The sequence below is a fragment of the Varroa jacobsoni genome, unplaced genomic scaffold, assembly GCF_002532875.2.
Source record: "Varroa jacobsoni isolate VJ856 unplaced genomic scaffold, vjacob_1.0 scaffold_868, whole genome shotgun sequence".
Classification (NCBI taxonomy): Eukaryota; Metazoa; Arthropoda; class Arachnida; order Mesostigmata; family Varroidae; genus Varroa; species Varroa jacobsoni.
In genome coordinates, this window is record NW_019213770.1 from 1,370 (window position 1) to 29,369 (window position 28,000).

The following is a 28,000-nucleotide window of genomic DNA, read 5'->3' on the forward strand; positions in this document are numbered from 1 at the left end:
CAGCCACATCCCACCAGAAGGAACACTATGGACTGTCAAAGAATATTTAAAGATAATGCTGGAGAAATACGGTACAGAATTTTGTAAGACCCTAGTTAAACTACTCATGGGAGTCCGTTCCCTTTCTACCAAAAAAATGTAAGTGGCCAGCTGAAATCCCTTTTGGAGGAAATACGTACTAAACTTCTGCTATTTATGAGACAAGTAAAGTTCTCAATAAAAATAGTTAAAAATATCAAACGATTCACCTGGAAAATAGGTGCTTTGGAACATTGCAGGGACCTGTAGGATAAAGAAATCTAATGATAGCGTTTAAAAACGCTCTGGTCAAAAGACACGTTAATCAGGCACGTGATAGGAGAGATTTAATAGATATCTCTAATAAAGAAAACGGGAATTTAACACTAATTCCTACATATAGCTAGCCAACTAACTGACCGCGATATGTTGATTCAGAAAGCAGTCAGAGAGTGAATTCGTAAGTCTGAGACGTGGATCCCGGAAGTAGATTTCAGCGACCTACAAGAGCAGCCAGACGCCCAATCAGATTATTTCCCATATCTAAACGCATAAGCCCAAACGAAAAATCCGGATGAGAGATAGGCTCAGGAGAGTGTTGGACATTGAAAATACTGTAACTAAAGTCTCCCATATAATCTGTCAGCACTGACTGATTGCGACAAGCCCAAAAAACAAAGATTAGTCACTAGGTAGATAGAAACTAAAACGAATTAATTGCTTCTTGGTTAACTGTAACGAAAGCTATTATATGCAGTCACAGTGGAAATCGAGCTTGGAATATCTTTAAAAATTGCGGTCAGAAATACCGAAAAACCATCAAGTAATTTAACCAGTCTACGAGTTATTTTGAAGAATTAATTTTAAAGAAAAAGTGCAAGTGCATTTCTTTTTGAAATTGTCGACTAGAACTGGTTTCCAACCCCCCAGCCACAGAGCAAAGGTTTGTGTTGAGATCTTGGAAACGACAAACGCAAGATGGAACCCTATCTCAGTAATTCTCACATCAATAACTACCATATATCAAATTTTTTTTTACACTACGCTCTTTTTTCATCTTTCTCTAGAAATGTGAAGAAAAGCAATTCTATAAATATGTATGTATGTATATATATAACGCCACTAAAGCACGCTGTGTGTATGATTATCTCTTGAGTTTTAGAAAACCTCACTCCGAGTTTAAATATAACAGAACCAAATTTTAGCTTAATGCAATCGCAAACTCATTAATTTCGAAAGTTGGTTTGTCGGGATTCACCTGGCAAAGGCAAAAATTAGAAAAATTTCTCTCGAATTCTCCCCTTGATTTGAGCGAAGAAGAAGTGCGTTAAAATACATACACTCACATCCATACAATAGAATTTCTGACTTTTTAGCATTTTGTACGGCATCGGCAAGAGACAATTGGAGAGAGGATAACTGCCAACATCACAACCTACTGAAACCAAGTAGAGGATCTTAGATCGGGTATCTCTCCTATCAGGACCTATTAAAGAAACATCCATAAAATACGCCAATAAAGAAAGACATTATAGCTAAGAACTAGCTCAAAAAAATACGAAATATTTGAAAGAGGTGTTATTTTACAAATTAGCACACGTAACAGAAGAAAGAAATACTCACAGATATATGTAGCAGGAATATGCTGAGCGTTATCAATTACTCGATACCTTTAAGCGTATGCTAAAACAGTACACATTTACATCACTACGTATTACTAATTAAAATCGTTTACGTCAAAATTATAATATTCGTACAAATCCACATATCCATCTTCCAGTGCCGCTTATTTTATGAGAGCTAGTCTACTACTGGTTGTCATTCTCACCAACATGCCTTACCTTCAATTATCAGACTGGTTACCCCAGTCAATATATGTACGTGTATTACCTTGATTATGGATAACGTCTTCTAGCGAGTTCTATCACTCTGAATGCGTTTCTGCCTTAAACAATATTTCTTTTTTCGTAGCCGCTCATTATTTCCTACAGCAAGTGAAATATTCAGAAAGGAGCAGAGACGCCAGAAAAGAGAGAGTTTACCAGATATAATTTTTATAATCTTTATGGAGTTACCGTACTCCATGTAAGCCAATGCTTTCAAATCTCTCACTAATTGCATGATCTAGTAAATATATTGTCAAGACGGGTATTTACTCTGGAACTTCTTTGCATACTACGTATTACCAAATAATTCACTCAGGCCAACCTACCTAAAATGTTGAGTAGCTAACAACGACAGTTTATCTAGGCGGTAGCAAGGCAATCAGGAGAAAAAAGATACTTGGGTGATGTTTGAAGGGATTTAAATAAGAGAAATGCGACTTGTTTTAACTTAATTTATTTTATTGTTTTGTTTATCAAATATGTTATAAGATAATGCAAATAAGTATTTAACTAAAATCATCCAATCCACTGTGGGTTTACTAGCTTAATTACGCAGCAGTAATACTACAGATGGCTCTTTTCGACTTTCTGAAATCATATATTAAAAAGCAACAATTGTCGTCTCTTTGTGCATGAATTGACCAATAATTGTAGTAACATCAGTGTATTAAATAAATAGAAAAGTAAATTCAAATAAATAAATAAAGTATTCTTAATTTCTTCAATGGCTTGCATTTGAAATTCGCGCCCTTCTGCCGTGTGGCCAAGAAAGACAACGTAGATAGTGATACTTTTGGCAGAAGTCCACGTAGGCTATCATGAGGCACTCTTTCTCAACAGCCTCTCATGAAGGACTCAGAAAATTTGGGAAACAAAATTGAAGAAGTTCTATGAATTTCTTACTATATGGCTATTGCTAATACGGCATAACGATAACAATTCTAATGAACTGATTTCAAAAACAAATTTAAAGTAATTGCTGTATTTATAAGAGTTAACCTAAGTTTAGGAGTCTTTAAAATGTCTATCTTTGTTCGAGTTGCGGTACTTGTAACATAAAATGTAGACAAACAGATTCTTTTATTGGGCAGAGTACTGAGAAACATGCTTCACACGTTCATGACTTCATATTTGGACAAGAAGGAGGAGCATGTATGCATATATAATTATTTGAAATGGGTTTAACAGATCCGTAACAACTTGCAATTCCTGGCTATTGGTTTGTGCTAATATGGGCAGTTATCAAGAAAATCGTTAATAATCGGTGCTATTTTTTGCGGGTCGGTCATATGGATATGATGAAGACCTTCAACCTCATTGTACTGGTAGTGCAAACAGTTCTTCCGATAAATTGCCTGTATTCTGTGATAAGCCTGCCGAGGAAACCGCATTGGTAGGCACCTGTAATTGCAATGATCTGAGGTTACCTGACAGTTTTTGATTGTTTAATTTTCAACAGCTACTTCGGGCCACGGTTAATCTAAATCGAATGAAGATTTAAAAACTATATGCCCATTTATGGCATACGCTCCATGTGTCCACTCCATTCAATAAGAGCATAAATTACAGAAGAATATCTTTTGTATTTACGCTTAATTATATAACATTAGTATTAGCAAGAAAACCTTTTTCCCTCGTAATTTACGGTATAAATACTTCACGTTTACATTGATATCAAGTATTTTTTGTTATTTATCGATTTAGTCGCTTAACGGACGGGAGTGGCCTGGTGTCACTTGGAATATATCTTATGATGACCTTATCCAGACTTATGGTGAGTGATAGACGGAGGCATGCCTACTAGATGTGTTAGCGAGAAGAGGTGCTACAGATTTGGTCGTGCAATGATTAGAACGACTGATGACAGCGGTACGCATTGAGGAGATCCTGAAAGTTATCATCGTTTTTCTAGATATCTTCAAAGTGAACACATGGTAGCTGTAGCGTCCTATATATTGGACTGAGATTGTTAGTAAGCACGCTATAAGCATCCCGCCACCAGTGGCAAGCCACATCTACATGTCTGCGGCTATACCCAAGAAGTGTAAATATAACTGCACTCCATTAATTAAGATGATTTACCTTTAAACTGTGGCTTTTACGAACCTAAAGGGAGCTCTAATGTTTTTTGTCCAATTTTAATTATTTACTTACTTAAGATGCACGAACTTTCCTGAAGCAATATTAAGGTTTTTAATGTTCTGAAAATAGTATTTCAATTTCTAATGACTATTGTTGTGTACATTCTAATTTCCTCACATTCCTTGTGCTGTAATTGGCTAATTATCCTATTTTATTCTACTATTTAAATCTAGTTATGTTTCTTATACATAGATATATACACACATATATATGCCGGGTATTTCCAAAATGTGTCAAAAAAGTTTTTATGATCTTCGCGTTTCTAAGTTTGACTTGACGAGAAGACATCACGCGGATAACGATAGATTAAGAAAAATTGCAAGTACACAAATAATGCAAAAATCCTCGTAAACTTTGATATAAAATGATTTTAATAAATAAATATAAATTCTTTCGTTTTTGCGCAGATCAAGTGGTAAGACCCAAATGGTCCCGACATTATAAGATGTGGTGACAGTGTAGTGTTATTCTGGGTCAAAGTGTTGCATTTTCTAAAGCATCGGAAAGTGTCCAATTCCAATACGAAAAAGAAAATAACAAGTAAATAATATTTAACGGAGCTGCTTTGTCCTTATCGTCGTTAAACGCACATGTGCAGACATTTCTGCAAAGAACTTCGCGAAAGAAATCACGATCTATTCTTACTTGCAACTTAGTTGATGCAACAAATGATAGGTAACAACAGACCTCCCACGATGTACGCATATAGCTGTAAGCTGGATTGAGTGAACTTTGGTATGGTACACTCGATTCAGCTATCGACTCTATGCGTGTAATACATTCAAATGAAAATGCGTATCAACGCACAAAAGTACTTCTGTCTTAATAACAGGGCGATATCTATCCACCCATAGCTGTACAGGTACGTGGCAGAGGTGAGACTACTAATAAAGAGTAAAAGATAAAAAAAACAGAGGGATCACTGCCTGCAGCTTCGTAAAAGGTGCTAAAACAGTCTGATGTGTGTGCTTGGTAAAAGCAATGTTTAAACATTCTGCCTACATAATGTACAGGCCCAGTATTAGAAATTATCCAGGATCCCTTTTAAAAGCGATGCGCTGATTCACTTGGCTGCCACGCGATGTTTTATTTATTGAGATTTTTTAGGGCTAGTGCCCTTGACACATAGTTACCAAAGGAAACAGCACAAAACTAGTATCAATTATTTTTAAGGTCGAAAAAATGTAGTTCAGTGGTAAACTTAAGACACTGTAACGTAGTGTGCACAAACTACGTAGGATTCATTATGAAGTCAACACCGGAAGCAAGCTAAGAAAGGTAAGATAATTTGTAGATTTTTAAGAAGAAAATGTTACTAAAATCGTATACAGGGAACGAATGGAAGCATTCGGTTTCGGTTGCATTTAGTACTAGAATTCAACCACTTCAGGCTGATGATAGGGCTGATGCCATATTTTTAGAAGGGTTAGTCCTTGTCAGACATAAAGCTAGAAATGTTTAACGGTTAGTCTTAGTATTAGTAAAGAGTAATAAACCAGGGACCTTTTCTTGCGCAAATTAACAAAAATGATACTACTATATATTGTAAATCTAAAACAATAATAATATATTATTATTATTCAGCTAAATAGAATAAATAGGAGAAAAACAGGGTGCCACCTAATACGTCCTCAAGACATTCATAAGCAGAAGGAGTGTCGTTATTGAGAGCATTCGTTTAGAAATAGAGGACGGTAGGAACTTTGCCATATGCGAACTAATGCTAGGAGATCAGGCTTTGATCTTCAGCTTTCGGGTCGATATTATTGCAAATCAGGACGCTTGCCGTTTGGGTTTATTTGTTTACAACTTTCAGGTATTGGGCGATCTATGTCGAACAATGCACTCGCCCATGTTGTTTTGTTGATGTTGGTTTGTGGTTTACCCAGGCTCAATGCACAACGATATGAACAAAACTGCTACTACAAACTAGGAGTTTTATTTGGGTTCAGGTCCTTAGTTGTCTGAACACGGCAATTTCAGGCAGAGTCTCATTTACATATTGCCTACTATGAAGCTGTAGAATTCCCACAAAATTCTTTGTTTTTTAAATATTTGACGATCCTATTATACATATGAAACCTTTGACTATTTGCTTGTGCTTTGAAACGGTATCTTTGTCACACGAGCTAATCTGAATAGTAGTTGATCGAGAAGACTAGCGTTAATGTGCTTATAAAGATTTCTAATGTACTTCCCAAAGAAACTCGTTCTGATGAATTTTAAGGTACGAAATATATGGTAACATATATATGATAAGAATATAACAGGTCTTATTTAAGGTGCGATCATCTTTAATAAAAATGGAAATTTCTGAAAAGTCTTAGTGATTTTGTAATATAAAATTTAAAGGAGCCGTTGCTATCTTTAGATACAGAGTTTCCTAACTTACTTCAATGTTACTTCAATTTTCCACAAATTAAAATAGCTATGGTTTAGTATATAATGTGCAAGCAAACACTCTCTAAGTTGTACACAATCAGCAACGTACTCAACCGATATCCCTATTTTTGCTACATCATCTCTGTTAGTTATTAATCGATTGCTGCAGAATATCGTTTGATCCAGCATAATACTGTACAGTAAAATAAAGCTGTATTTTACTATTTAAAGCATAAATTCGACGGTGAGAAGTTTCGACCAAAATATTATATTTTAAACTTGTATTATTTATTTTATATGTGTTATTTATTATGTAAGTAAAAGCTTCGGATAAAAAGATATAGCACCAATAACAAGTTTTTATTCTATTGCTTTTTCTATTATTTTTCCGAGCTTTTGTGCCATTTTCCTTATTGAGTTTTAACTATTATGAGATAAGCCTTTCTTAGCGACTTGCACGACAGCCATTGAGGATATCTTAAAGATCGATACTGTAAGGTTGTTTGTTTTTTGGGAAGTGATTAAAGCGGAAAAACGGAATAAATGAAACAAACTATAGAGATTTAAATAAGCTTCAAATGAGGGGCCCGAAACTGCAGAAGAATACAAGGTGGAATCAGGTAAGGTCCTAGATTAACACGGCGTCCTCGGCCAAAGGTTTACTTTTATGTGCAAATAGAATAAAATTTGTTTAGGTTTACACTGGCAATTCCAAAGTCGAGTTCGGTTGTCTCTTCAGGTTGCGGAATACATGCAGTGCGTTAACGAGATCATTTAGTAGTGAAGGTCTGCAACTGAGTGATTATCTATGTTAGACTAAGTGTAATTATTTGTCTGAACAAATGAATGTTAGAACAGGCTAATGAAAAAAAAAGGCAGAAGGCTAACGGGTTAAGTAGCATAGGGTAATTGCAATAAAAATTACTATTGTTGTATATTACAGTTTATATAGGCCGGATACGGTATGAAGGAGTTTAATTAGTTTAGTAAATAGTAAAACAGGCTCAGAGTGCAGACAGCGGGCAAGATTAGCATTATTTGTTCGTTTTTTTTTGAAAACACTAATATCTTATCTATTCCTAAATGTATTATAAATGTTTTTAGTGTATTCGGCTATCTTTCTCCTCGGGGTTACCTCTTTGGCATAGCATTATGGACTGCCTTACTAAAAGTCTAACCAGAATGAACCTTGCCGGATTTAGCTTAGGTGTCTCTAATAGGTAAAAATTCAAGCAACGATGACAGCATGTTCATTGTTATCATGGACACGCACTCAGAGAAGTATATTAGCTAATCAGGCCGTTCTTCCCGTTCCATTATTTGCTTAATGGTATTATAAGCGATCGAAAACACAACACCGGCGTGATACAAAAACGTATTTTTCGTATAAAACGAACTTAATGTAATAATTTAATGTAATAGTTTCCGCACGCTTCTTTCATACCTCTTTATAATAGCTACGTTGGAACTTAACGCCTACCTTATAGCAAGTAGTGCGTTCTTATATCTGGCAGCCAATTCCTCGGCAGTGGTCACATCAAATGAATTCCAGAACATATATTTAATACGACGATCTCGATTGATTGCAAACTGATCAGGCCCCACTTGAGTACAGCCTCTTCGCATTAGAATTTCCACCGCTTCCTTTGTATACGCGTCTTTAGTCGTTGCCATATGCTTTTGGATAATTTCCTGAGTCGAATAAACGAAAGGCTTTTTGCCAAAATATTCCCTGTAATAGAGGTAATTTAATAACAAATAAATAACAAACAAAACCCGTCATTTATTTAATATACCTTTACATACCATAGTAAAGAGTATGTATCACAACAACATTAAAAAAATAAATTATACGATATTTAAAACCTTGCATTTAGTGAATTTACTATATTTAACTATTTAATATATATACACACATATCACATATCAATATATATATACACATTAATAAAACTCTATTCTGTTTGTTTGTTTGTCTGTCTGCTTGTTTGCTCAACCAAAATGGATCCCCTAGATTTGCTGGATCGCTAGTTTCATCATGGAAGGGCTGCAAGTAAGATGGGGCTAATTGGATGAATCCTTCTTCCTAGAGGGTGGACTTTTCTCTGACAGACAGCCAGACCGTATTGCAAATTTGGGAAAAACTGCCATTGGCAACGATTTTCTCCACAACAGTTGGGATTTAAAGGTTGATATTGAGAAGTTGTTTTTTTTTTCAGTATTTAGTTACTGAAACATTCGTTCCAGTAGGGCAACCAATTAGCTGAATAGAAATATAGGACATAACTCCTTAAAGATAAGAGGATTACTGACACAAAGCAAGAAACTGAGTAAATCAAAGAGATTTGATCGCTGTAACCAAATAGTCGCAATAAGACAACACAATTAATACAATAGGCTTTTTTCAGCTTGAGTACGATACGAATTAAATGTGATAATGATAATAACTCTGATGTTATAATAGCAGAAGGATTTTTCGAACAATTCAATTCTATTAAAATATTGGTGAATCGAAGATTTGACGTAACGAAATAGCTACAACGAAGCCACGGAAGTGGTGCTGCAGGATCTCATAAGAATTGCAACTGAAAAAGTGTCAAGATTTATGCCTGCAGTCAAATTTTATTATTGAATAGGCTAAGTGTGGTGCGGAAAAAACTGCTCATTTAGGATGAACGGATTCGTAATATTTAAAGAATAACGGATTAGGTTGGACAGGGTCGACCTATCGTTAAAACTTTGCAACGGTAAAAAATGCGAAATGAAGTCCGCGATCCATTTAATACCTTCCTAAAGTTGGGATTATTGTATGAATCAAATGAATTCGGATTGTAGAAGAACTCATTGTCAAAATACCTCAAATTATTTTCTATTGAATTTTATTTAATTAAATAGTTAACTAGTAAGGATTTAAACTAGCAAGGATAACTAAAGATAATAAAGATATTAAATAGTTTAGTATATGTTTACTATAATTTATACAAAAATAATACATCGTCTGTTTCCCTGCGGCCAAAAGCTTCGAATGTTCTTATTGCGGAGGCCATGTGACCCTAACTTAAATAATACTAGGTTTACTAGGTTCAGGGCTACTGTATCAGCCATAGTAACATTCCAAGATTTTTACCCTTATGGTTCCAAATCTTCCAAATCTTTTACCGAACAAATCGTCCCCGCCTGGTAAGGTTTGGTTAACTGAATTATGTAAACCTAAACCTAGGCCATCAAATGCCATCATTAGATTCTATTCGATCGATTAGGACACGAGACGTACCCATCGCCTTCTCACAGAAAGAAAACAGGTCGAAGAAAAAGGATCAGGCAAACAGATTATTCATACAGTTTGCTTGTCTGATCACAAGAACTTTACTTCTGGGGCCTTACATAATGAATTATATTTACTTATCCTCTGCATATAGCTGGAGCCTCTTCCTACTTGTGCAATGGGCTCATGGCATTATTGGGATCATCCTGAATTTTGCTCATTTAATTGGCTTTTTGTAATACCTTGTGCGGTAGAAGGTTAACTGCGTATGTTCTATTTGCGTATTGGAACTGTTTATCTTAGAGTTTAGAGTTTGGTTGCAGGAATGGGTTACGCGCTAGGTAAGTCTATCCCATGCTTTTTTAGTTACCACGTTACCTACGATTTAATTCGGTCGATTCTGGTATTGGTCGATATTTGGTAAAATTTTTATTTGTAAATCGAAACAGACACAATCAAAAATTTTCCTGTCGTTTATCGTAAGAGTTTTATGTCTCCGCTACTGCATAACCGCTGAATATTCTGGTCGGTACGCGAATTGCTTTTTATAGATTATACCTTGGCTGTTTATTTTGCTGTAGAGGACATAGGGATTATAATTTGCGAGAGTTCACACACAACCCAAGTGACAGGAATCAAAAGAAAACAGACGTTTTTCGCGACTAGAGGCAATTTTTTATATAGATCAGCTTAACTATGGCATCCTGAAATAGGCTAACGACTACCGTCCTCAAGCTAGCGTCGAAAAATCAGAAAGAAAGAAGAAATTTATAGATAACACGTTCGCCTTCCTTAAAACCAAAAGCAGAATCTTTTTCTAAAGTTTAACTCCTCTTGTTTGCCAGTTTTCGCAAGTACAATGAATGGCGAGGCGTCAATATTGTTAACCATGTCCAACTCATTTAATACATCGACGAAGAGTGGAGTACAAGGCAGCTTCTTGCGAAGTCTACCTTTATCACTACGTTTTGTTCCAAGATGTCGGGTCAGACGTTCGATGTGAGCATCTATCTTTCCCCCATCATCGTTGGATTTTGTCATGGATATGCGGAATTTAGAGCTCTCGTAGATATGTAACTTACTAAAAAAATGTTCAAATACGGTACAGCGCAGCAGTATTCGCACATTTTCTTCACATCGCGCCAAATCGAGAAGAAAATATTCTAGTCGGTAGTAAGTCAATTAAGGGTCATGGCATCGTATCTGCTTCTCTTTAAATCCAGGAACAACAATAATAGATGTTGAAGTTCAAAGCTGCATAACTTTGTGAATATGACCACTACACAGGCAATGGTAAGCAAATTGTCACATTATCTATCCAGTGATCGTCCGCAAAAACAATGTCAAGGACATTACGATCTTTCGTTGAATTATTGGAAAAGGGCGTGAGAAACATTCCCTTTGTGGACGGCCTAATGTTGTTGGAATCATTGTTATTGCTCTGAGAAAGGTAGGTTTGATGATTTCAGTTTACTTTGCGTGGACAAGGTATTGTCCCCGTAATGGTACAATTTTAACTTGTGTACCTACTAAACTGAGGGGCATCTGGTAGTTTGGGTTTGAAGCCAGACGTGAGTGCACTTCATCCCGCGCTAAGAGCCAGCCGCCTAAGACAAGGCAGTACCGGAGATACAACCCGGAACTGTTTATTAATTACTTCATCTTGGTTGAAACCTCTAGCAGGAGTCAACTCAGTCAATCAGTAACAAACTTTGTTTTAGACTTTGTATTAAGCCTGCTCGATTGAAGAAAGAACAGATTACTTTCACGTGCTTTTCATGCAGTACTAAGTCGATATTATTTTTGGGCATTGAAGACATGCGATCTTCTAATTGATTAATTTAGATTGAAATTAGGATTCTTCCGTCGATTTGACCACTGCGAGCTTCGCCGAAAATTGCAATTTACCGTTTTTCTATAATTCAGCAGATAACATGTCATCGTTTAACACGACCTAGTTCATAATAACATTCTACTTGCGTAAGCGAAAACGGTAACACAATTAATGGCATCCAGTTTTATTAGTGGACAGACTCTTAATAAGAACTATTTCAGTTAGATTTATCGTTGCTCTGTGTAAACCCTTTGCCCGCAAAGGAATCATTTTACCTTGCTGCGGTCGACTTATATTGAAATAAAATTTCACTAGTAATCAAAAGCTTCACATAAGCTTCTTAAATACAGATAAACGACACAATGTCGAAATGTTAGAGAGGGTGTATAGAACAACTTAAAACAGTTTGCGTTATATGAATTACATGAGCCTTGTTTAATTTACAAAACCAGTTTGAGAGATTTGCCAGATATCCTAGGGATCGTATCAGAGTGCACCGAGCGGCATGGTATCTTTCACAATTTTTCCCACATCTGAAACATCTACACATATCGTCGGGCTCGTGGAAACCCAGTTCCTCGTAGAGTATCTGGTGGAGTTCACGCACGACACAGCGAGTTGTTCATAACCAGTCAGATGACTGTACTCACATTTCGTCATTCTCGAGTATTTAATCCCAGTTGCCGTTCGTGTACATTATGCGATTTAATCATGTCAATTATAATGGCGTGTGCACCGTCTAAGGAGTTGTGTCAGGGCAGATTCACGGGTTCAAAGGCCCGATATATGCAGAGAATATTCGCTCAGTGCTCTGGCGGGGCAATGTGGTTTTAACGATTTGACACACTTAGAAAACGACGTTTTTTTGCTAAAGTTTCCGCATCTTCACGGTTATCGTTTTCACTCAACTCAACTTGTTTTTTCTGCTACTAAACTAAAAGTTGAACGTTCGTTATTGCGATTGGCTACCCGTTTTAATCTTTATAGCAGCTGCATCATCGTAGCTAAACTTCTGTGTGATTTGCAGTTACCACGCGACTATCAATGTTTTCGCAACTTCATCGATCTTCTTTCTCAAGCGTTCGTTGCGCATGGTCAGCTGTTCGTGTTTTTATTGTCCACCACTGATTTCAGTTTCTATGCCTAGCGAGCTAGTGATTTCACAAAAAGTAGCAACATCATTATGCCCATCATTCTTTCGATGGCGTCCTTTAGCAGTAAAAAATCGCACGTTAAGCGCTAAAAACGATTTCTTTCTTGTTTCAAACGATATATGTTTCGTGCATTTCGTACGACAAATACATTTGCATGCTGCACTACCTGTACTAAATGCATGAAAAATTTCTTATTACCTGATCACGGTTTTGGCATTCTGGAATTCGCGACCTGTTCTCTATTTTTCAGGCCGATTTGGGAAAACTTCTTAATGCCGCTATTGCTTTGGTTATTCATCACTGCTGATATATTATACCTTATACAGCGCAGGTTTGCAATACATTGCGTCAGAGTGAAGCAAGCTCGCTTATACCACGCAGGAGAAAATCAATTCTTCCTGAATTTTCCGTTGCTACTTTCACAAAGTTCTCTTCCAAAGTGTCATTTGAATAAAGATAACATTTTGAGTGCATCAAGGTGACTCCTTCCATGCACCTTATCGGAGGCCTGCTCCGTGTAAACAAAACTTAGGTAAACCTCTCTAAACTGCGAACGGCTTTCCTAACCCATATAAAGTTTATTGGTCATAATTGCAGTTATACCCGCGAGTTTTCCTAAAGCTTAAAATCGAACATCACCAGGTCATAATTTTTAGTTTAAAAACGTTGCTTAATCTAGTAGCTGCTCTTTAGATTCTATGACCAGTTAGCCGCTACAGCAGCCTGACAGAGAAGTATCAACACAAATAATGAGTGGTTGTAATAATATAAATGCTTAATAATTAATGCAGAACGAACTTCTCGATGCGAATAAGGTTGAGCGTAGAGAATACGGTCCCCATAACGAATTTGTCAGTTGTCATCGTTACCGGGAGGGGCACATCGATCGTTATTAGTGTTCGAAGTCGTTCAGGGAAAAGCATCGAGTACATATGACCGATACCTCCACCCATTGAATGTCCTGAAGAAGAAAAATCAGAGCGGAAAAACAGATGTTCCATTTCACTACTCAGGTGTTCTATAAAAAAAAAATATTTAAATCTTTAGAAAAACAAAATTAAAGGTACACAAAAACACGCCAGGTTTTTTTAAATTCCATTCACTGAAATTTAGTAGGTGGTGACTGCTGTTGAGCTGGTTTTGACTCGGTTTACTCGGGTAATTTTATTGGTGTATATTATGACACATGTTATTGATACGAGCAATAAAGGTACGAGTGATAATTGCAAGTTGTTCGTATCAAACAACACTGGATGGTCATCCGGCCTATGTTTATGTAGGAATGATATAATATTCGCTACGCGGGCTTTTACAATACAACGGCAAACGACTTAATGAACATCGGATAAAGAGTAAGCCTTTTACAAATATTGGCATTTCACTCTTTAAGGGTCTAGATTCTCGCAAATATCGCCATAAAATGCAATGGCAAGTAATCATTTAGCCAGTTATTCTCACTTCTTCACAATAATTTTTTAATATTATAACGCTCCGCTAGGATGCTCAATGATTGTATGCAAATTTTTGTTCAGAATTGCCACTTTCGTTATTGCAACTCTCATTTTGCAGCATATGGTCATCTATAATTATAATTGCTGTTATATTCGTTTTCATGCCTTTGACGACTATTTGACAAAGTTAATAAGTGGTTGATAGTAGTGATGTATTTCTTTAAGAAAAACGTTGCCTTGAATAACCTGTTCTCCGAATCCTTTTTTTAATTTAAAACCCTTAGTGCCAATAATTGCAGCCCAAAAGACATGAATACATAATTTGCATTGGATATCTGTACATTTGGCATTTGTCTATTCCACTTTGATAAATTGTGTTACCTTTCAATGCAGCTGATGGGACCCAAGAGCATGTGTGTCTGATGTAGTTACGTCTCACACAAATTACTGTTAACTTGTCGGCCACTATCAGTGAATTCATCGCAATATTATTTGCCGTTTCTTTGGAGAGTGCTGGGCTAGAACGTAACTCGAAAATTTGCCTGTTTAAATCTGCAGCCTTAGACAGTGCATCCAGCTCAGCTGTTGCTATTTAAGCTGATCCATAATAATGTCATATGGACACGGTTTTTTTTATACATAATGTAGTTTTTTTTGGGAGATCAGTTACTGCGCGAAAGTGCTCGTTGGTCGGAGGGATTTCGATGGAAGAGAAGAACGTCTATATATATATATATATATATATTTATTTAAATTCTATCTTCAGTGGGCAGCATTCTTCGTAACTTATTATTAAATATAATAAGCGGCACAGTGCAAAGTACCTTCAAGAAATAGGTATGTACAAACGTACAACTTTCTTATATATTTTTCGCTGGCTAACAGTGCAATGCATTTTTAAAACCGGTTTTACATCTTACTTTCTGTGCTCCTTCATAGCTCAATGCCGCCACGACTCTTAGTTACACTAACATAACATAACATGTGTTCTTAAAGCATTGTCAAAACAAATATACCATGAGTACCGTTATGATTTTATGTGAATAATTCGCCTACAAGTATGCTTCGCTGTTGATTCTCAGAGACGTGCTGCATGTATACTTCAAACACATTTTTGGGTATACAATTAGCATTGCAATCCAAACTTTACTGTACCAAAAGCCCAGTCGTAGCTTATCATTAAAATGGAAGACGCCAGCTCTGCAGCCGAAATGTGTTTACTCAAAACAGAAGATTATTTTAAAACGACAACGCTCTAGTTAAACTAAGCGGAGGTTTCTTGGCTCTTGAAATTAATTTATCTCGAATACTTTGACGTAGAATTACAAACAGTTTGATTTAGTGAAGTACAAAAGAAGGTTTTCTACTTACCAATAATAGCGAAGTGTTCCCAACCAAAGTAGTTTGCAGTACGTTCCACATCCATAATGAAGTTATTTGGCGAGTAATAAAGCCCTGGCGCAAGATGAGACGAATACCCATGACCAACAAAATCTAGCGCAATGATCCTTGTTTTAACAGCCAGCAAGAAAATATAGTAAACTTTAGTTATTTAAGTAGGTAAGCACTTATATTATTGTTAAGGTGATCCTTTATAAGTGACCTCAAAATAAATTATTTGCTTATATGTTGTTTAATAAGTTGTTTCATATTTCTAACAATCGTTGTTGAGGATTTAGGAAAAGTTGCATAGTAGTGATCCTGTTTTCCTCACACCTGCACAGTCAAAATTTAACATTCAAATAAAAAAAAATATTTCATAAAAAAAAGAGCTAAGTTCGTTAACAAAAAGTACGTGACCCTTCATTTGATACGTCCGAAATGTTATAGTTACATCCGAGTGTATCGGCGCTGACAAGAAATTGAGATAAATCGTACTGCGATCACTATATAGGTCTGACGCTAAAATGTCGATAACACAAAGTACTATATTTATGTTTAATAATTGATTTATGTCTGAACGCCAGTTCAGAACCAGGCTATGGTCACTAAACAGTGCTTCTACCTCATCGAAGTCAGCTATTTCTAAATTTTAGATAACTTTAGTTTTTCCTGGATTCAGCACAATCTCTAAGCTAAAACTGTCAATCTAATTGAATAAGGTGGGTAACTACACCGGAAGATAAATTTTCATGTGTTCTGATAGATTTGGCTTTAATAGAATAACACAAATTCACATGCTGACGTGGCATATAATTCGAAACACTTCATATATACTGTACGGAAAAAAGTTATCTCTCTATTTCAGCACCTGAATTTAGGTTTCAACAGAGGGATCAGTAGATCGAAGGTGTTGGCATTGTCTTGCCATCCATGAAGAGCGAGAATAGGTGCACCATCTATTGGTCCCCAGGACTTGGCAGCCAGTGAACCACATGGTGTAGGTATACGAATTTCCTGACACCTGCGATAACAGCATTACGGAAAGTTGCTCTACTTTTAATTGTAATGCAAATGTACCTCTTTTATCATTTTATACAGAGATTACTAGCGAGCGTTCACTAAATATTTATAGCTAACGAAAACGTGGCGAGTTGTATTTTTATTTAGTACATACACTGTGTTTTAGTAGAGAACAGTCTTAAGACTCATGCTTATACTGGCTGGAATGCTTTCGGAACGCGCTTATACCAAACAAATACAAATATTATCCAAATAAGTAGTTGTAAAGGTAGATTACACGAATAAACGCATTAGCTGTACGTGCGTATTTAAATGCTCCTATTTTAAGAGACGCAGGACAGATTTCGATTACTTTGCTTATTCTTTGAAACATCCCTAATATTCAAGCTGAATACTGTAAAAGATAATTAAGATAATCAACCTGATTACTACAACAGGCACTCACGTCCATTTGTCGTTATATGAAGTGACTGTTCTGGTTCCATGCGGCTTGTTAATCAAGACTTGTAGTGTTTTCACTCCTGAAGCGGCCCTCCCACTAAATGGGCCTCCCAACGGCCTCGCAATGCGAAGCACCCTTTTGGCAAGCTTACCGCCACTCCCTGTATTCATTTCTATAGAGCCCTGTTATAAACGCTGAGCGGGTTCAACCCAGAAACAAAAACGGGTATATTAAAAAATTTATGTAAACGAATGTAGATTAGAACTGTTTATTTATTTATCTAGCTGAAAATCATCTCACTGAAAAAAAGCGTACATTTGCGCACATCTGTTTCATTAGGAATCTTGCCTACAAACTAAAAGCATAACCAATTATAGTCCTAGAAGTGTCCAGCTCTAAAGGATTTCCTTGATTAAATGAAGGATAGATTTAAAGGAGACGTTTCTTCAGTGGTAAACGACGAATTAATGCTAACTAATGCTAATTAACGAGCTAATATCAAGCTCACTTCTTTATAAATTTGCATTTCCTTGAAATAACCTTGGTCATTTCTCTACCTATATATTCGGTTATGCATGAGCTAGAGATAGGGTTAGGTTTAACCAACTTTAACCAACCACTGGCCTAAGATTCTCCCTAACTGATACGAAAATTTTCAGTAAAATATACATATTTGCAATGTTTTTCGTAATTACTAAATGTAGCCATTCTCGATAAGGCGGAGATAGCGAGCGATAATTGAACTTTATAGCCTAAGAAAAACATTATGCAGGCAAAAATCACTCTTCTCTGTGCTAGTTTTACGTCGACTTCGTATAATTAGTAGTTATTGAATACATTTCTTATAATACATTGTTTATATCTAGAGAGGACACTGTTACTAGCAGATTTGAGTTTTTGCAAAAAGGCAGGCCACTACTTTTCAAACTCTTATACATACGTGCTTTAATAAAAACATAACAGGCGACAAATACATGCTTATGCACTAAAAATGTATAAGCTGCAAATTCCTCTGGTGTTTAGTGAATACAATATTATACTCTCCAAAGTAGCAGGACTCTGAAAAGTAATTGAATAAAATACATATAGCTCGCTGCGGAAGGGGCTAGATGAGCGTTATTATAAAATACATTGATTATCTGAAAATGTTTCTGGTCAAACCAGAAGTCGTTATAATTAAACTAGAATTTATGTATTTCTGCCCTTTTGACATTCGTAGGCATTATCCAAACTAAAGATTTGTACGCCCTACCTCGTCAAAGCTGTCTGTCCTGCCGGTAGCCATTGTCAATGCAAAAACTTTGAACTGTACCGGTTGACAATCATGATGGTGGTAAGACCAATAAGAACGGATGTTTTTGTCAGAACGTTTTCAAGAGACAGCAGCAAATTTCATATTGAGTTTTAGATCAGTACGTAGAATAATTGTGATTGTTTCTCACAACCAAGACGCAACGCCGGATAGGACTGCCTTAAGCCAGTAATATTCGTTTAACGTGCATCATTCAAGTATATCGACATAAAATGTCACGGATGATTTTTCAACCTGCGCTTGATCTAGATATAATATCTTCTAAGCAGCGTATACGATCGTTATGTCAAATATAATCAATTCTACATAAATAAACATAATTTCAAGCTCGAATTCGTGATTTTTTTTAGTCTCAATTAAACCCTTTAAAGTATGCTCTAAATTAGCCTGCTGTGGTGTTGTGCCAGCAATTTCAGGTACTTCAGAGAACAGCAGCAGCTTACCGCGTATCTTAAAAATTGATGAAATAAAATTACATAACATGATTATCATGCAAGGTTATATATGTGATGAACGAGAATGCGAGCTAGCGAATTGCCTTTTGAAACCTCTATCTTTAGAAGTAGAAAATTGTAATAATTTCAGAAGTACTTTAACAAAATTACTTCGTCAGTTACAAAAATTAATAAGAATAGTGGAGTGTCAATTTCATGTGAGGTCAAAAACAATTCATTCAGAATACAAACACCGGGCTAATTCAATTCCACTTAGTTTAGACAAACTCCGTTTTTGTATGTACATTAAATTACCCTTATATATTCTTGCAAACTCATTTGTGTTTCGATATAAGAATTTTTGGGTTTCTTAGTGACTTCTAAATACGCTCACTTCAATAGACGGTATTACTGCTCACCCAAAGAGAAAAATCCAGTCAACAATGGATGTTACTTGTTTCAGTCGGGATCATATAGACAAGCACGCACTGGTATCATATCAATTGGATATTTCTGTCAAAACAAGGTTTGCTGCATCGGCAGCTACAAACGTGGAATGGCGGCAAAGGAGTCAGTGCCCGTTACTTATAGATGAACACCGCTTCCTTGCAAAAGGTTCACATGAAAAAAATGGTTGCCTTTTTGGACAACACTTGCGTCCAGAAAATAAGGATATCACAACAAATTACTCCTATTTCACCATCGTATTTAAAAACGATGTTATAGCTATTTGCCCTATATTCAAAAGTAGGCGAAGTTTACATATATATGTAAATCGAACAACTATATCGAAGGTTTTAATTGCACGCGGGTTGGAAACGCTGCTGAGCTGGATATTTGGGTACAAAAGTTTCAGCAAAATATATCTTTAGAAGTGATGTTCGTTCTGATATATATATATATATATATCTCGTAATAATTTGCAAAGTGTGAGTCGTTGATTAGATAGAGTTTGTTCATTGTTATTATCTTCGTGTTACGCATGTGCAATACTCGCTACCACATAGTAGCCGCTTTAAGTGATGGAGCGAGCGACTCTTAAGGCCGTATGTATGAACAATGCGAAAACCATTTTTTATATTAGCAAGATTTTGAGTAGTAAGCAGTAAGAAAATGGTCGCGAGGGACAACTACCGGTGACGCTACCCATCTGGTTTATGCATTGTCTCCTGAATCGACTTCATAACGTGAATAAACGTGATATTTCTATTAAATTGTGCGATTCATATCCGTGTGTCTTCCTACACGAATCGTAACATAAACTTTTCTAAAACGGCGGTAACGGTTGCTCCGACAATTTTGAGGAAGTCGATCTCTTAAGAGCCTCCTCATGTATGTATGTCTGTTTCTACTATGTGGTATTTCGAATGTTATGATTTTGATGCGCTTCTTTCAGTGGAAAGGGAACAGCTCAAACGTTTCACTTCCAAGGCTGTTAATGAGACGAAGCACGTGTCGAATCGAACAATGTAGCGGTGCCGGTGCTATAAGTCAAGAATAAATTGACTCTACCCATCTATGTCTGTGTGATTTTCATTTACGTGCTGTATACGAGTGTCCTGTTGTTATTTGTGGTAAAAACATTGTAGAAGTCCTCAAGCAATTATGGCCGAGGTAAATTTTGTTAGTTTAGAGTCAAGGTCGTTGATTATTTGCAAGATAAACAAATTAACCTATCGTTTGCGGTATTCTGCTTTAAGTAAATCTTAGCGAAACTAGTAGTGGCAAGTGAAATGTCTTCGATTACTGAATGTAGTTAGTTCAATTGTATATTATTTATGTCACCAATCAGGGCCCCAATTGTTGACGCACACACGTATTTAAGATTTCTTATTATCACCATTTTGTCAGACGAAGCACTGGGCCATGCTTTTTTTTTTATCCAGAACGGGTGCTGAAGTTCCTGGCGAAACGGTATTTCAACACTGAGCACGTTCTAACGAAAAGAATTAGGCAATTGTACTTACGCTAATACCATAGCTGACATTAGAGTTAGGAAATTTACGTTACGCATGTTTCTTATGGTATGTATCATGTGCGACACTGGAAAATGAATCAGAAACGTGACTCTGTGTGGTTTAACTTCCACATAGGTGCATCCTACCACTTAAAATAATTATTCTTGACGAGGATAAGAACCTTCTGCAAAATCACAGTTGCAAAACATTCCGATAGCTTCACATTATGAGCTTAATGCATAAAAAAAGATTATTTAGCTACTGAATGACAGCCCTTTCCTGATAAAGTATAAATGGATCCAATATTTCGTATGAGACATTTTACAATTTCTAAAATTGCATGGTTTATTTCAATATACCACACACTAATAGAAAAAAAATATTGTCGCAATAGCTTTAATAATAATACCAAGACTTGATAGACTAAAAGCTGTGCATTATACAAGACGCCCTATATTTAATTTTTATTATTATCAATATCAGAAGGTGCGTTCAGGCGATTGTACAAAAACCTTAAATCTGTCTTCATCGTTTCTTTGTGATTATGGCAGCAGGCTTTGACCAAAGCAACTCAAGGACTCCCGGTCCACAGTTCTACGGTGTCTTTTTCAACTCAAGCAGCTACCGAAAATACCAAAAATAAACGGACGTCAAATATGAATTGCAGTACACATAATTATAATAACGGTAATAACGTTACGTCACAAAGGCATCGCCGCCCGCGCGTACGTCTTCAGAAGAGTCGTTTGCTAGACGTGGAGTCTAATCTCCGTCTGCTCATGTTAAAAGGTCTAGTAGCAAGGAAATCGGATGCTGCCATTCTTGCGACTGCACCGAGGGTAAGGAATACCTAAAGATATATATAATATACATACTGCAAATAGACAGTCAAACTTGTCATTATTTTACCTGTCATTATTCTACATTTTCACTACTGACATGGGAGAGGGACTTTTTGTGTGCACGGTTATATAATTGTTTCTCAGAGAAACTTTTCATTGTTCCCAAAACTGGCTGTTTATCGCATCCTTGGGTATCGTTCTATTAAGGTCATTAAATCAGCATATAAGGTAAAAAAAAGATTGATCAAAGCTGTGGACGATAGCCAAATAGCGTGAGTACATCCATAGAACTACACTAAATATTTACACTGGTGCCGCTTATGCTTACTGGTAAACAAACCGAAAAAGTAAAACAGCAAACGGTGCATTAATTTCTGTCTTCTTTATTCTTTCCAAAATTTAAGAACACTCAGTGACCTAAAAGAATAAAAAAGAACTTATTGAAAAAGTTATGATCATATGGTTTCAATTTTTTTGCAGCATTTATAATTATAAGAGAACACTTGTATTACAGATCTGATATAAAATAGGACTAAAAACTAAAAATTATGAGAGGTATCGTGGTTTTAAGTATAATTGACGTTTTCGTCATTTAATTGCAGGAGTTGCTACGTCCAATTACAATGGAACTGTATAAATCTCTTTCATCATTTGAAAAGGCTGAATTTCGCCGTGGGTGTCGGAAAATGGTTGATGGAAAGGTTAAAATTGATAAAAACAAACTTTGCAAGGTCATCAAACACAAAGAGAAACTCAGGTATATTAAGGCATAAATCCTTCACCCTATTATTTATATATTTTTTGATAGCTTATCAGTTTGGAAGACAGAAACTAGACCTGATACTTTTAACAAGTTTTTACTGCATTTATTTTTAAACATTTTATATTTTAGCCCTAAAAGGCACGTCAGTATGAGAAAGAATGGAACATACAGTTGTTACAGGTACAGATGGAGCTGCAACAAAACTTTACTCGATCACGGAAGAAATTGTTCAATGCCTTTCTGCATGTCCAGTAAAAGTTGTTGCAGCTAGAGCTCGTCCGTACTGCTTTAATTTGTTAACGGCTTTACCCCTTCGCAGGTATCTTTTAGAATAATCCCTCTGACTGGTTCAGTTGTTAAAGCAGCATAAAGAAGTATTCTCTTTTGTATACTCGTACTCAACTTGCATTATTCTGTCATTACCATTGCGTATAATGCCGTAAGGGACCAAAAACAATCCAGTGAAAATAAAAAGCGGCCCTTGTCCGCCTTACCTAACTCTGCTAGTTTCCCGATCTAGGGGACATAGATTATTGCAAAAGCCTTAGCTAAACCGGCTGGACTTTCTGCCTATGGCTTTTCTCACAAAGTAAGTCATGTTAGCCCGTTTCATATACTGCTACCCAGCATCGACATGTACGCGTCTTGCTTAATGTACAAACCTTACTTTACCGTCCTACTGGCTGCCCCTGATTCAAAGTCGTTACTTCTTTGTTTTATACCTTATGCTACTCTTTAGAATCTATCTCATCTTGCTGGGTGTTACAGATCGCTGACACATATCGTTAAACCTTTACTATTTAAACTACGCAATCTATCATTTTCATCAGAAAGTATCCCAGTGTCTAGAGGTACCAGCTTTTGTTCCAAATTCATCACTGAGAATAGTAGTGCAGCTAGGCAAAGCAACGCCATAATTGATTGCGTAGGTCTGGCTGAAGAGTCAAGTAACTTTGGACCTAAGATATGCCTTGTAAAGTACGGGTTGTAAAACGGATAACAACTTTTCAAGTGGCGAACAAGTGATCAAATACCTAATTGTAGAGCCTGTAGTCTCTGATCTATCTCTAGCATATTAAAATCGCATTGAAATCCAGTTTTAATAGGGCGCTGGGAGACATTAGTAGGTTTCAATGGCTCTTTCAACAGCCTTCTTATACAGGTCTTGGCAGAAGGTCACCAAAAAGCTAAAAAGCGAGACATTGGTTTCAGAGAATTATATTTTTTGACGAGTCAGATGTAGCCTCCAGAAACAATTCGTCATACTTTCTCGAGAGATTTTCATCTACTGACTTTTTACAAAAGTTGTTAGGTTTATCGCCACCCGCCGGAGTTAAGATCAGTAAATCTTAAGTGTAATGGTCATGAATCGTCTGCTCTTGCCGAAGAACTATAAAGAAAAGACCGCATCGTATCAATTATTGCCTCCTTAAGAGGCAGAGAAGTAGAAGACAGCACCTGATGGTAAAAAAAATCCCCCTTGGAACAATAATCCGTGGTTTTCGAATCACAGGATTCGGCGAACGCGGCAAGATAGTACAACAGAAGTCTTTGAATTTTCTACTTTCTGTTATAAAAAGGTGTGAGGAAAAACAAGGGTCAGAAGGCCCTGTATATTACTCTTTGACATTAGTTTTTTTATTGCCTATGCCAGTACGTGATCAATTCCATTCCCCATTATATTATGTAGAGTTATATTAATCATTCTAAATCAGGTTTTCTTTTTTTGATACAATGTAATTAGTAAAATGAAAACGATGTAGGAAGATATCGTCACCGCAGTGACATCTCTAAGGACTTGTAACCCCATAAAGGCAATCCAAGTAGATTTAAATAACTGTCAGACTTTATATAGGAGATAATTTTCTTTTAATTTACTAGCAATATCAGAAGTATACCTGTTTGAAATATATTTGATTTTACACTTATCTCTATTAATGGGTATTTATACATTACTATACGAATTTTTTGTATTACTTGAAAATTATTAATATAATACATATGTAGATACAGATCTACTAAGCATCGTCAACAATAATATATAGATACTTTCATTTGTTACTTCATTCGCTCGTCTTACAGCATAGGGTTGAGTTAAATATTTTAGAGTTAATTGATCATTATTATGCACAGTATCAAACGTTTGGTGCACAGACATCTTCGGCTGGATGACTCTTTCACTCTAGACAGGCATTTCAGACGTAAATAAGTTTTATTTTCGCTAACGATAAGTTCATGTTTGTTGATAAGAACGGCCTTTGGGAGTGTCATATTACGCAAGTGAAATGATGAAAAGCTGAGACACGCCTCTTCTAACTGTACCTCCGAAAAAATTAAATGAATTAAATGAAAATTAAATGAACCATTTCTGTGTCCCTCTTAACCACTATTGTCTAGCACAGTTGTGCTGCCTGGAAGACTATTTACTAACCAGACGTATGAAGCAGGATCAACATTAAATGTTTACCTTCTTTGTCCTACAGTCTTATCCCAGAAAGCTGCTTTATCCTCCTGTAGCAATTGCTTTTTTATTCGTATCTGTTAGTGCCTCCTCCTCCCCAAAGCAATACTTATTTTCGGGATCAATATATGTATTTTCATTTCGCACACTCCGTGACGACGTGCGACACTTTGCAAGACAGAGGTCAAAATGAGTTCGGACTAACACGAATAACTGAAGAGCTTTGGGACTACGTCCGAGCCTGCCTAGAACTTTTTCCAATAGGGGACGCTGCTGAGGACGAAGACAGCAGGACACACAGATTTCATACGATGAACAACATCCTGATGTGCAACTCCAGCAAGGGTACCTAGTCAAATCGAAAGAAGTTGATTATCATGAAACTGAAACCTTTTATTTTGTTATATGAAATCATCAGGTACTTTATTTCAAATGCATTGTATCTAGATCAGTTTAATAAGCTCAAAACTAAAGGTAGCAATCCTGGCGTTACGTGGTTGCTATGTTAAAGCGATTTCGCGGAAGTTCGATAAAAATAATTTACATACCTTTCAAGTAGTCCATTAAAATTATCACAGCATCCATTTGAAAGTAGGAGAGAACGATTGCACACAAAACCTCGATCATCGGCCACCCAAACAGCACCCTTTAAAAACAATAAATTAAAAAAAAAAGTTTCGATATAATATTGCCTTTTGTGTGCAAATACAAAAATCTACTAAATTTACATAAGGTCGTCGACATTTTGAAAGCAACGCGTGTTGTTTTTCTAATCCGAGATAACATCGAAACGTTTGCAATTTCTTGAATCCACAACCAACGGCTGCCTGATTCGATGACATTTATGTTGAGAAGTAAACATATTGCGGATAACGCCAAACAATTTCAACATTTTATAACATGATACAATTAAACTAAAAGCCATTCGCGATTTACAGAGCATTTATGTACCCACAAAATATTAGGGTTACCTGTGTGTATTTACAGGAATCCAATTATTCCATGGTTACTTAAAAATGGGTTAGTACTTTTAATTGTAACTTATTACTAGTTGCTTGTAAATTCAAATGGTCATTTTATGGGTTATTTTTTAATTACTTTTGTAACATTACATTTTTTCCAACAAGACAAGTAAGCAGACTTCACTATTTGGAAACGTAGAATGCATCTGTAGGACGAAACCTTTTGTATGTACTTTAAATGATTAATGAAGCATTCGTGTTTGTGAGTTTTACTATTTTTCTAGGGGTGCAACAGAGATAGAAGTACAATTTCAGTTACACATAAATCTACGATTTAAAATATGAAAATCCAGATTTTTATGGAAGCATTATTTTAAAATCCTAAATTATACAAACATATAGAAGTTTTTACAGGTATTTCAGAATGCTACGATTAATATGACTTGACTGTATATTGATTAGCAATAATAAATGATGAAATAGGGCTTACTTGAAGTGTATTTTTACATGCTGATATCGAATTGCGATTTTGTTCCTGGTTCTGCGTTGCTACATTTATATCTCCAACTGACGTATTCGAATTCCAACGAAACGAGAGTGCTGGAAGCGGAACTGCGCCACCAGTTTTTCCAGAATTTGCTTCTGAAAATTTGACGTTTTCTGGTTTTTAAGTATTTTGCTGCGTCTCAAAACATAAAGTTTCTGTTGTCTAATTAATTCAACCGTCAATAACGCACATAGAGCAAACGCCGTTCTAGTTAGAATTTCAAAAACCTTGGTTATTGCGTTAAATTGGATGGTATAGCTTATTGAGTTTCCAGTAAATAGGTTAAAAGCATTTCAATTAAATTGACTGACATCCTGTTGAACTGACCGTGATCAGAGCCGAATTGATTTACGCGGTCTGCTTCATTTTGGTCTCGTAAAACAGTGACAACGCAATAAAGAAGCGACGCACAAAAAATGAATCCAAGAACGGTCCGACGCCTCAGCAAGCGCATCACGCCGCTACCCCACGAAGCGGCGTTGCTACCGGCGGTGTTTGTTGTCGTACCGCTATGACCTATTACACTTCCTCCCACTCCGCCACCATCGTTGTTAGCCCCTCGAAGAAAAACCATCTTCCGCTAATAATCAGTATATCACATTCATACATGTGGGATCAATGATGATGATGATGATATAGTAGCTTAAAATGCCGATTAATCTCAACTGTTTTTCTTTTGATATGTCGTTATCTTTGTCAACGTCGGTGGTTTCAGATTATGTTCCCGTTTTGCTTCTGCAAGGATATAATTTGGAAAACCACATTAAATGAATAGTCAAATTTATTGCTTTGCGTCAAATAACTTCGAATAATGTGCTATTGACCTCAACAGCCCAAAACAAGATAAACATAAGTAGATGTTTTAAATCGCTAATAATATCATTGATCTTTTAGAGGATATACTACTCAAAGTTAGTCAAAATACCATCTTGCATATTTTATTCTCGTTAAATCCCCATTTTACATTAATGAATGGATATTAAGTTTCATAAGACTTATACAGCTAATTTAAGCTGATATTATAAAAAGATATGCCTAGTAAACACAGGAACTTATAAAAAATGAGAGTAACTATTATTCTTACTGTTTATTGACGTTCGTTCAGGGATTGTACATACATTAGTTATTATTCCGTTTTATTGAACGACAGATGCATGATGACGTTAACTAGCTCTATTGATCAGCTATTAGAGCTCCAATCCAATGTTACTACCCGCCCCATGGGAACACCGCATGTTTTACGGTGCCCAGGGGCAAACCGGTCAAAGTATATTAGGGTATCTACCCTGAGAATACATGCTTGTATTCTCCCTTGCTTATCGAGGCGTGCACTACACTGCTCTGCTGGAAATAATCTCGTTCCTGACAGCTGACAGTTTTAGGTGCCTACTACAAAGGCTGGTCACTATTTTCAGTAAAACGAACAAGTTACTATCGCCGTTCACTTATGTTCATATTTGCAACAGAAGGGCATGCACATAGCAAACACAAATATAGCCGTGTCTTATATTTCTGCTGCGGAGTAGCTCGTGCTTTGGATATAGCAGAGAGGGTAACTTTGAATTTGTGATGTGTGGAGTATGTTGCTGTCACTTTAGCGCCGACAATAGCGTGAGGGTGACAGCGGTAAGGAGTATAACAATGCTAATGGAAAGACATACGTTCTCAAATTGGGTAGCTACCAAATGTGTGTTTCACAAAAAGATCCAGAGCAGGAAGTTGTCTAACACAGCTCACGCAGTAA

The 28,000-nt window shown here is 36.3% G+C and overlaps 3 protein-coding genes across 7 annotated transcripts in view; 1 reads left to right on the top strand and 2 right to left on the bottom strand.

Annotated features, from left to right (window-relative positions):
• Positions 1–2,342: 2,342 nt before the first annotated feature.
• LOC111264501 (serine hydrolase-like protein 2) lies at positions 2,343–24,888 on the bottom strand. Of its 3 annotated transcripts, none has more exons than XM_022840477.2 (7): positions 24,754–24,888; positions 16,981–17,171; positions 16,384–16,536; positions 15,504–15,640; positions 13,480–13,642; positions 7,909–8,160; positions 2,343–3,305 (listed from the first exon to the last, which is right to left on the bottom strand). In XM_022840477.2, the coding sequence occupies exons 2-7, from the start codon at positions 17,145–17,147 to the stop codon at positions 3,131–3,133; spliced, it is 1,047 nt and encodes a 348-aa protein (XP_022696212.1). In that variant the 5' UTR covers positions 17,148–17,171; positions 24,754–24,888; the 3' UTR covers positions 2,343–3,130. The 3 variants fall into 3 exon arrangements, with proteins under 3 accessions (XP_022696212.1, XP_022696211.1, XP_022696213.1); XM_022840476.2 differs by lacking the exon at positions 24,754–24,888 and adding an exon at positions 19,143–19,253; XM_022840478.2 differs by lacking the exons at positions 2,343–3,305; positions 24,754–24,888 and adding exons at positions 5,109–7,222; positions 19,143–19,254.
• LOC111264500 (uncharacterized) overlaps positions 20,147–28,000 on the top strand; it is a 28,673-nt gene continuing 20,819 nt past the window's right edge. Inside the window, exons 1-3 of one of the 2 annotated variants that reach the window (XM_022840473.2) lie at positions 20,147–20,337; positions 21,233–21,520; positions 22,126–22,280. In XM_022840473.2, coding sequence (XP_022696208.1) covers positions 20,329–20,337; positions 21,233–21,520; positions 22,126–22,280 — 452 coding nt within the window. In that variant the 5' untranslated portion in view covers positions 20,147–20,328. The remainder of the gene's footprint in view (positions 20,338–21,232; positions 21,521–22,125; positions 22,281–28,000) is intronic. The other variant, XM_022840474.2, reaches the window with a different exon arrangement.
• Positions 22,368–27,794, bottom strand: LOC111264502 (SREBP regulating gene protein). 2 transcript variants are annotated; one of them, XM_022840479.2, is made up of 5 exons: positions 27,375–27,794; positions 26,584–26,991; positions 26,200–26,351; positions 25,296–25,393; positions 22,368–25,096 (listed from the first exon to the last, which is right to left on the bottom strand). In XM_022840479.2, the coding sequence occupies exons 2-5, from the start codon at positions 26,828–26,830 to the stop codon at positions 24,790–24,792; spliced, it is 804 nt and encodes a 267-aa protein (XP_022696214.1). In that variant the 5' UTR covers positions 26,831–26,991; positions 27,375–27,794; the 3' UTR covers positions 22,368–24,789. The 2 variants fall into 2 exon arrangements, with proteins under 2 accessions (XP_022696214.1, XP_022696215.1); XM_022840480.2 differs by having other exon boundaries at positions 27,341–27,794.